Raw genomic sequence first — 10,611 nt, forward strand, 5'->3', positions numbered from 1 at the left:
TAAAAAACAAAACAGAAACTACAACCTTCCATAAACCCACAAAGCCACCTTAATCTTCCATACAAATAGAACACTAACCAAAAACCAAATTAACAAACACAAACTACAGCAACAAGCTAAAAAATAAAGCAAAACCTAAAACTCACAAAAAACAACCACAGCAACAACTACACTAACAAAAAACTAAAAACCAAAAGCACAAACATAAAACAAAAACCAAAACAACACTAAAGAACAACACAACACTACCAGACCAAAAAAACAAAACCACTAACAACAACTAAAACACTAAAATACCAAGCACAACCTATGACCTTCCTCAGACCCACAAGGCCACCTCAACTTTCCATACAAATACTACACCAAACCAAAATAAAAGTAAAAAACACAGCAAAAACTACACTAACAAACAAAAAACAACCACCACACAAACTACACTAATAAACCACTAAAACACATAAGCAAAAACCTACATATCAAAAAACAAACACAGCAAAAATACCAAGCAAAACCTAACACTACCAGACCACAAAAAACAAAGCACAAACTATGACCATCCCCATAACAACAACGGCACCTTACCCTTCCATACAAATATAACACCAAACCAAAAAAAAAAGTAACAAATGCAGCACAAATCAACACCACTTCAGCCACAAAAAAGTTAACCGAGCTACATGCTATTACTAGCAACCCTCTACCGCCGCCTCAAACAACCTAATGCTAAAAAACCAACCTGACACACAATTAAAATCCGCTACAGCCGTTCTCTAATGCCACTAAAGCCAACTGCCACAAACACAACTAATACGCAGAAGCTCTGCCGCAAAACAAAACACAGGAAAACACTAAACACACGCCAGCCTGGGGAGAGCACCTATAGGACACGCGACGCCTCACACCTACCTCTCGGGTTGACTTCGCCACCTCCTCAAGAGCCTTCACAAGAACACAGCTGAAAATCAAAATGTTGACCGTCCTCTCAGAAGAGCTGGATCGCAACCTGAGGAAACAAACAAAACCGCTTAAGTGAAAAATTAACAAACCCAAAAAGAGCAAAAAACACATCACCCATCTATACCAATAAATAAACCACCAACATCCCAAACCGCTAATAAACAGCACCTCTAGAGCCCAACAAAAAAGAGCATTTCTTACCCCTCAACATAACTTCCACACCTTCCAAAACGAACTAAAGGCACTCTTCAGCCTCACCTCGAGGGAGGCCCCCACCTTCCCACGCTCCCTTAACCCCAAAAGGGGCTTTGGTCCACAAGCAAAAACACTTACCCAGAAAATGTACCCAAAAAACAGCACGCACCGGGGAGAAAGAAACCACTCACCACAATCCCCACTCTAATCCTGCACCTGTAGAACCAGCTGCACGCAGGTGACACTTAAAAGAAACCCGCTCTTGGGCCCCGTCGCTCACCTCCTTCCTCACAACAGCAAAAACAACGCTCTCCTCTTCGCTCCAATCGTCACCGGTGAAGACTCCGCCACAGCCCTCATCCTGCAAGGTAATCAGAGCAGATAAGCAGTAGCATAGAAAAAAAAACACCCAGAAAAACCCACCTCCCTTGCTAAAAAAGAACTCACCTACAGCACGTCACCCAGGACACCATCCAAACACAGCCTCGGTCGGCTGACGGGAGACTCGGCGATCCGTTCCATCCCACTCACGGGGAAGCTATTATTTCTCCACATTGCGCTCCAGCCTGAAAAAAAAGACGCACACCATGAACACGGAAAAAAGCTCCCGCACTTACGCCATTTTCCACCGCCGCCGCTAATCCGCCCCTCCCTCCACCCTTACCTTAACAGCCGTTGCTCTACCCGCCGTTCCCTGGAAACGAGACGCTCACTACTCCGGTGGCCCTCTCCCGACAAACTGGGTTGCTTTGATCGTTCGGTTGTCGTTCGTTTGCACCTAAAAATCTGAAAGAGAATCCGGACGCGCTACTTTTAATCGCAGGCTCCCCGGCCGCGCCGCAAAAACGGCACACTCCGTCTCGATAATCGCTCCCTAACCAGTCCCCGTTCGTACGGTTCCTCCCACTAGCCGAGCCGTGAGAGGTAACCGCCCGCAGCTGTGCGCCTCGTTGCAGCTGTGCGCCTCGCTGCAGCTGCGGACGCGTTTTCGGCTGCGTCGTCCCGGTCCGGAACGGCCGCCCCCGGTAAGGTGACCCGCTTGTACCTGCCGCCGAGCGCTCCTCTCTCCCTCCGTTCGTCCCCGGCTGAGACCCGGTCCGTTCCGCTCCGCCGATTTTCCTGTCTGTGTTAAAAAAGAACATCGCCATCCAAAACGACACTCCGGACGCGCAAGTCCTCCCACCGCGTCTCCGCAATGGAAACGAGCTCGCGCTCCTGAAGTGGCACAAAACCGGAAAAGAAAAGAGTAAAAGTGCACGTCCCGTCCCGCTCGCTCCCGCTGCCGGACTCGAGAGAGGCCGAAGCCGCGCACGGCTGCGCATGGTCTCGAAAAATTGGCCACGGCCCCGTGCCGGCCTGTTTAAAGAGCTGCAGGCTCACTAAGGGCACCGCACGGACCCAAAATAAATTAAAATGGCCGTGCCGGCGGCCCTACATAAACCACACACAAACGGCACTTACCTGCGGACCCCGAACGCTCCCCGGTTCGGGACGACCGCGTCCTCCTCCTCCGGGGTCCTCGCTCCACCTGAAAAACACATAACTTCACTCTTAACACCTGTCCGCGTACATTCCCACCCCCAGCGGCACACAAGAGCAAAGAAAACGGCACCCTCCCTCTCCGTCCCGCCGACGACGGCGAGAGGAAAGCGAGCGCCGGAACAAAAACCCCGGGGGGGGGGCGGGAGCGCCGCGACGGGACTCGGGAAAGCGAGCGGCGGCCGATGGAAACCGAGCAGCGACGCAAAGTCGGCTCGGAGCGGCCGGGAGAGCCCTGCGGCAGCCCGACGCCGCCCCCAAAAGCAGCGGAGGGGAAAACGGCAGAAATCCCGGCGGCCTCCCGTCCCGCAGGCGGACGGCACCTCCGCGACTCACCGCGAGCGCTCGCCGCCTCCGTCGTCTCACGAGAACCGGAACCGCTCAGTGGGTCGGGCTGGTCCTTACTGCGTGAGGTCTCGTCATAGCCTGAAACAAAATAGCAAAAAAACCGTCAAAACGAGCCGCAAAGTTTCTTAAAGAGAATGCCAAGACTTACTGGTCAAAAAGCAGCTCCTGGCGTGCAGCTCCCGGCGTCGCTTTTCGGTTCCGACGAATCCCAGGATCTCGCTCCGCAGCAGAGTCTTCCCGGAACCCGCTCCGTAGCTGCCGGTGAGCTCCGAGGCAGCTTAAGAGTGTTCGCGGCGGGCCCCTCCCCCGAGATTGCGACGAGCTGCGCCTGCGCTCGGGCGGGCACCGCCCCGCCGCACCTGGGGGTCGTCGTCGCGGCTGTGTCTCGTTAGGGCCGGCCCGGCTCTCTGACGGCTCGACACGTGGCCTCCGGATCTCAACTACGCACTTAACTGACACTTCGCATTACAGTATCTTACACGTTTCTCCGTCTCGTTGTTGGATTCGTGAACAAGTGAAATAATTGTACCGAAATCAAACGGATCGGTTAGCACCTCACAACACTGGAATGTCAGAAAATCATTCTGCCAGATAATGCACTGGCCATGACATTACAAACTGCCTATAAATGAATACACCTTACCAAAGTATGCTACGGGATTCAGACTATGCACTGCCAAATATGATAACAGTAGCTGCAGGATATTGCGGGGTTTCAGCAGATCGCATTTTTTTGGTCTTGCTTCCTTATGTATGTGTTGCAGATAAGCTCCAATGCTGCAAAGATAACACCCTCATTGTAAAGTGCACTTGATTAATAAGCTCTACGCTTTGTGCTCTTAAAGAGAGATCTGCTGCCCATAAAAATGAAAAGAAAGAGTGCATAAGTACTCACTGTTCCTACTTTGGTATTCCTACTTTTTTTTTTTTCCTTAACAAACAAAATACAAACTCTAAACAGGGGAAATGCTGCAGCACACTGTTCGCAGGATGTCTCCTCTAGGGTGCGTGTAGCGTCCCATGAATTAGCCTTATAGTTATGACGTGAAAATGCTACAGTGAAAATACTTAGCATAAAACCAGCAACATAGTTGAGTTTGAAAGCGCTTTATTATACACTGCACGCAGAGATTCATTCCTTCTTGAAAATCAGGAAATCAAAACTGGCACATTCAACATACATAAAGAGCAAGAGCAGAAGAAAACAATCCAAATGAAGTTACAATTTGGCATCGACGTGAATGGCCACAAATGGGTCTTCGTCACTGTTACTAATCTGGAAATTAGCCTTCCCGTCCGAGGAAACGTGCACCTGCTTTCCTGTACACGAACTCCCTTCCTTTTGTCCGGAAATGACGTCGCAGTAGGTACCGGCGGGCAGCCCGGTTTGCAAATTCACGTTCAGGTTCCTACGTAAAAAGTACGTTGCTTAAGCGTGGCTTACACAAGAGGGATTTCAAAGGAGGCAAAAGACTGCCGAGCCCGATGCCGTTCCCCTGCTCGTGAAGGCAACGTGGCACAGTGGCCTACTCGGTCTTAGAGACCCATTTCTACGACCTCCCTTTGCGGCCCCTCAAGGCAGGAACGCGGCCCGCGTGAACCCGGCGTGGGCTGCGGCGCTCGGTCTCACCGATGGAAAATGATGGGAGAAAAACAAAGCATACACACAGCCCCTACCGTAGAATGTGTGCTGCCTAACACAAATAACCTCCTAACAGGGACCATTAAAACTGTTAAAGTTGCACTGGCACAGACCAGATTGGCTACTATAGAATGAAGGCAGTGATAAAGTACCCTCTGCGCCTATAACCGCCCAAACTTACACAGGTAACGCTTACATCCCCGGGTGCTACCCTGCCCGCAGACTCGGTTTCTCTACTATGACCTCAAATGGGGGTGCCCCGCAACTCACTCACCAGTCGTCGTTATTAAACACGATGAAGCCTCTGTTGCCGCGACCGAAAGCTACTTGATTGCTCCCGTTGTCCCACCAGTTGGAGAAAGGCTGACCGTCTACCACGTTACGGAAGATAACCATGTTCCTGCAAAGGCGAGGAAGGGCTGTCGTTTCCATGACAGGCCTTCCACGGTCCAGAGGCACGCGACGCGAGTGCCGCAGCTTCCGGTACGCTGCTCTCCCACCTTATTTGTCTCCAGCGATGTTCGCACACCCAGTCGTTGCCACAGGTAGTATCTGCATTAATTGTAACGGACTTTGTCGATCCGTCCCCGTTACTCGGTGGTCCGACCCAGTCATTGACATCCTATCAATGAAAAAAGACGTTTCAAAGTCCATTCTGGAAAAAACACACAGTGTATCCGGACATAGAAGGTACGCGCAGCTCCCGGCATCCATCATGCAGATCCGGCCTGACACAGAGAAATCTTTTACATTTAACACAGCAAAAACTTCACAGCTACAAACTCACCGCTCCGTTCTGGAAATGTCTTGGCCAACGGTAACTTGACATCACCCGCGTGAACCCGTACGGATGAGCGAGCATGAAACCGACTGCCATTTTATAAAGCCTGGCGGAAACAAGCGTACCGGAACACGGTCAGATATGTGACCCCAAAAAACAAGCAGGCCAAAAAACACTATAGTAAGCGTCACCGTCCATACCCTGACGTTCCTCACCTGGCGTCCCAGAAGGTGAGAATGGAAGCTCCGCCTGCCCCGTGCCCGCGCTGGTTGTCGTGGTTGTCCACAAAGACCAGGGCTCTGTCGGAAGGTACGAAGCCCCAGCCTTCTCCCCAGTTCCTAGAAAAAAACTCAAGTACGTGATTCCACCCTGTCATGTTAGGCATCCAGGTTATTTTCCATCAGGTATGGGACGTTTGCCCTTACTTTAAGTAGGCCATCTTCTCTCCGTTCCACTTGCGGATCACTGTACCCAGCTTCGCACCGTACTTGAATTCCGTCACTCGCCCATTTCCAAAGTACTGACTGCCTGTGATCGGCTCTCCCCCCAAGTCAATTACCTGGCAGGTGAAAATAAGTCACTTGTGCTTTAATATAGTCCATAAGTATTGCTGCGCACACCCCTCGGCGTTGTCAGTGGAATCACATAAAGATAATATAAAGACAAGCACTTAAGTTTCTGCCAGGCACCTCACCCAAATTTGGAATAGCGACGTAACCGTGTGGAAACGTGGGGCTTCGCCGCCATCCTGAATTGCGTAATGCCGCTCACAGTTAGACTAATCCACATGAAGATTTCAAGATGCCCTACAAATCTGAAGGGCCGATGACATTGACCCGCTGCACCGACAAACTCCATCATTTCTGGTGCTTTAAAACGAGCACGTGTCATTACTTCGGTTCCTCAGAAAGAGTACAGTCAAAGAGGTGGTAGGCACAAAATGCAGTAGAAAGACAGGCAGACAGAAGAAAAACCAGGGAAATTACCTCTTGGTAAATAAAAGGTTTGGATCCTGCTGAAAACCACTGAGTATTGAGATCGTGCAATTTATCCAAAAATGCTCTGATATCTCCGGGCCACATGTGCTTGGCGGCGTCGATCCGGAACCCTGCCACGCCCATATCGATGAGGCGATTCATGTACGCGGCGATTGTTGAGCGTACGTAGTCCTTCTCCAGAGCCAGATCGAGAAGGCTGCTCAACTTACAATCCCGCACCTGTGAAATTAAAAATGAAAAATGAAAAAAAAAAAAATTGATTATATGGAGAAAAATTCTACAAATTGGAGAACAGTAATAAAGAAGAAAAAGTAAATGTAAACAAAGGAATAAAAAAAACAGTCCATCTCCTTGTACAACAACTATTCCCTAGGGAACATCTCCTATTCATCTTCTTGTCATAAAAGCACAAGACGGGAACCGGGCCGGCATATTGTAGCAGAGTGGGCGAACGCTGAACTATAACCTCAAGAATGAGCCATCACCCACGTCCAAACTGACCGACTACAGTGACCGGGGTAGCACCACACACGGCTCTCAGTTTTCACGCGCAACCAAAACAAGAGTAGTTATTTTCACAATCGGTAATAAACAGCACGTTGACGGAACCGGGAGGCTCGGGCTCAGTCATTTTGGACGCACGCTCCTTCACGTGCCCGCGTGACACGTGAGGAAGCTTTGACATTTCTCAGCACCTACGATACTGTGCAGCACCACAGGTGTTTCTCCGGAAGAGAAGCCCGTGATGTCCAGCACCATACTCACAAGTAAGGTGACTAAGTGATCAACCCCCACTCTTTAGCTTATTCTACTCTTTGCGCAACATATCTTTAAAAAAAAAAAAATAAAAATATGCCACAGAAAGTTACCTGGTACATGTCCCCATAGTTTTCAATGTCTCCACTTGCAGTACGACATTTGCCGTCATTAAAATCCCAGGCGGAGTACGGCACGGCGGGAAAATCTCTAGACCCGGTGTTGAAATAGCTGCCGCACGTCGAGTGGGTGCCCGTGCCGCCCATAGATCCGCACATGTGATTGACGACGGCGTCCACATAAATACGAACCTGGAAAAGTAGAGATTACAATTCGGACGGAGTTCTGGTGCTTTCACGGCAACATCCAGAGCTTTACTGCCCCGCTGACAATTGGGCCTTTTATCCATCTCCCTATAGTATCCAGTTCACCCTCCTGGGAGAACAGAAGCGGTGACTTCGCTACACATAAACCGCCCTTCTCAGTGTATCGGGCACACATTTTCCAGACACTTACTCCGACATTGTTGCATCTGGTCACCATGTCTCTGAATTCGTTTTCGTTGCCCGATCGACTGCAAATCTTGTAGCTGATGGGCTGGTATCTTTCCCACCAGGGCCTGTTCGGATTGGTAATGACGATGTTTTCATTCGGAGGAGAAACCTGCAGGTGAAATTATGGACCTCGGTCACAAAGCGGTCGTTTAACTGCAAAAGCTCTGCTCGCTGCTGAGATTGCTCTTCGATTTGTGTGACACGGCTGAAGGCTGCTTGATGTCAGCCTTGTAGAACGGCATCAAGGAAATGTCGTTTACGGCACAGATCGCCTGGATTCGTGCCATCCTTCGGACGGCCAAAATTCTACGGATGTCTGTGCAAGCGACTCACAAAAACAGCTCTGTAACTGAGGCGTGCTAGAGAACAACCAGCCGCCTTGCAGCTGATCTGCAGCTGAACGTACCCTCGTGCCGGGCTGGCTAGATCTGCATACCTGCTTTGAACGAGACAGTTACTCAGAAGTCCATGTCTGCAATTCAGGCTATTTGGATAAAAAAGTATACGCTGCAGAGCAATTTGATTGCCCGTGGGCAGGAAACTACATACCTGAACTCCTCCGAACCCGTTAGGAGCTAAATAGCGTTCGCACTCCAGAGCGATATCGGCCCAGCGCCATTCGAAGAGATGCACGATGGACGTCCTCCCGGGCTGAGTGTTCGGGTTGTACTGTGCCTGGCAAAGGCCTACGGCCGCGAGGAGGAGGAGGACTCGCATGGTGCCTTCGGTGTGAAGCTGCGGTCTTTACGCCGGCCATTTATACTGCTGCGAGAGGACAAATTTCCTACTGCAGCTGACAAATTTCACACAGATGAATGCTATCAGTTACAATATTCCCACATGTTTTAACTTGAATCACCCCACAGCTGAAGATAACGTACCTTCTCCCAGTGTTTATACCTTATCGTACACCGAGCGGTCTCTGAACAGTGCACCCACATTGGGGATTAGATTAATTCCAACAATATAAACTAAATGAGGCGTCTATCCCTCAGGATAAATCTGAGCTCGACCTCGTGTATCGGATCGACCGCTGTCAGACAACAGCAGATATACCGCACATCGCGTTGTGAGACTTTCAAATCCAAATCTCACTTATAGCTAGAAACTGGGCTTCCGTTCTTTTGCTATTACTGTCCCGTGCTCGCTATGAACTCTTAATCGGTTATTCATGTCACAACCACGCACGCTACACGTTTCTATACCTGACAGTGATCGGCGTCAAAAATTTCCAAAGCAGAATCTGCTGAAGTATTCACGTTCTTTGACATTAACAATGATTTGTCTGAGTCAATTCCCGAAACCCAGTACTCTGTGGAAACAGGTACTGCAAATGAATTGCTGATGCCCGAAATAAAATGGAACTGACATGCCGAATGGGTCTGAACCCCCTTTTTGGCTTCTAACAGCATTTCCTGCATCAGAAACCTTGCAACTTTTGCTTGTGACATAGTATCAGCTGATCATGGAGAAGTGAATATAACTGTAAAGGTATCCATACAATGTGCCAGGAATAAACTAGACTCAAATCACTGAAAAAACTGCACTCTGAGAGAATTCTAAAACTACAACCATGAAGAATAACTATGAGAAAAATAAGACCACCGCAAACATGCACACCCAGTCCAGGAAAAAAGTAATTTAATTTCAAGAAGTTCCTGAACTGCATCAAGTATGTTCCTCTCTGAAACGAGCCATGTCACTGAATATGTTTCACATACATCTCTCTCTTTCCCAAAATTCATATTTAAAAAACAAATATAGAAGTGAGCCTCATTTGTCAACCTGTTCGCTTTTGTATCATAGACCTTATCAAAGGTCTCTTTTTCCATTAAAAAAAAAAAAAAAAAAAAAAACCAAAAAAACAAACACAAAACCAAACACACACACACACACACACACAAAAAAAACCACTCACAACAACAACAAGAAACAAACCCACTACCTTGATTTTGACTAAAAACAACAGTGCATGTGAAACTTGCAGATTGCTGGGAACTTCGGTTCGAATTGTGGGGGGAGGAGGTGATTCACTGGTGTCTACTGTAAGTACCGGCACGGTTTTAAAGGGGAGCAGGACAAAATAACAATTTCAATATTGCAGGAAAGATAACTCTCAATTCCTTTCTCCAAACCTGTACGCTGGCTCCACATATGGCCTCGTCCGCTTTCTAACAGCAAGGAAATGCAGCTGATTGCGCATTCTCATTGTGACTATACATCGTCGCTAAACATTTGAGCTCAATTTGTACAACACCGTTCCCTGTCGAGTTATACTGAGGTAATGGCAAGCGATTCAGATGCTGAATAAGTCCCACACTGTATGCTGTGAAACATCTCCCGTTGATTAGAGCGGCTGCTCGGGTACCCGAGTTCAAGCTCGGATGAATCCCAAAAGCTAGCTGCCTCTGAATGCTGGTGAACTCGTACCCCCTCCGACAATTATGAAACTTCCAGTTGCCTTCTAATTTTTTTCTATTAATTCTCCAGAGTCCCCTCATCAAGGTGAACCTGTCACATATTGGATATCTTTTGATAACTTATCTTCATTGATATGTCTGGAAAGAAAACAAACCTCAATTTGTGTGTACTGCTCACCGCTATGGGGTTTATGATAAGACGTGAACATTGCAAGTATGTGTTATATCTACAGTCATGTGACAATTCCGGAAAAGCAAAGTGGAAGCGAGATAGCCAGCTGGCTAGACAAACAGAAACCGATAGCTTTCATCTCTGTGAAAACTGTCAGCTGCAGAGGGAACATTTTCATCTGCCAGGAGTATAAAAGGCCGGTGGTAAGACCGCAGCCTCATGCTGAAGGCGCCGTGCGAGTCCTCTCTT

The 10,611-nt window shown here is 48.6% G+C and overlaps 1 protein-coding gene across 1 annotated transcript; it reads right to left on the bottom strand.

Moving 5' to 3' along the window:
* Nucleotides 1–4,124: 4,124 nt before the first annotated feature.
* Nucleotides 4,125–8,620, bottom strand: LOC140255541 (pancreatic alpha-amylase). The gene is made up of 10 exons (XM_072343246.1): nucleotides 8,320–8,620; nucleotides 7,733–7,879; nucleotides 7,330–7,527; nucleotides 6,449–6,679; nucleotides 5,888–6,021; nucleotides 5,678–5,800; nucleotides 5,469–5,568; nucleotides 5,182–5,303; nucleotides 4,956–5,081; nucleotides 4,125–4,448 (listed from the first exon to the last, which is right to left on the bottom strand). Exons 1-10 carry the CDS (start codon nucleotides 8,485–8,487, stop codon nucleotides 4,259–4,261), a joined length of 1,539 nt encoding a protein of 512 aa, XP_072199347.1. The 5' UTR covers nucleotides 8,488–8,620; the 3' UTR covers nucleotides 4,125–4,258.
* Between the last annotated feature and the right edge of the window lie 1,991 nt (nucleotides 8,621–10,611).

The sequence above is a fragment of the Excalfactoria chinensis genome, chromosome 8, assembly GCF_039878825.1.
Source record: "Excalfactoria chinensis isolate bCotChi1 chromosome 8, bCotChi1.hap2, whole genome shotgun sequence".
Lineage (NCBI taxonomy): Eukaryota > Metazoa > Chordata > Aves > Galliformes > Phasianidae > Excalfactoria > Excalfactoria chinensis.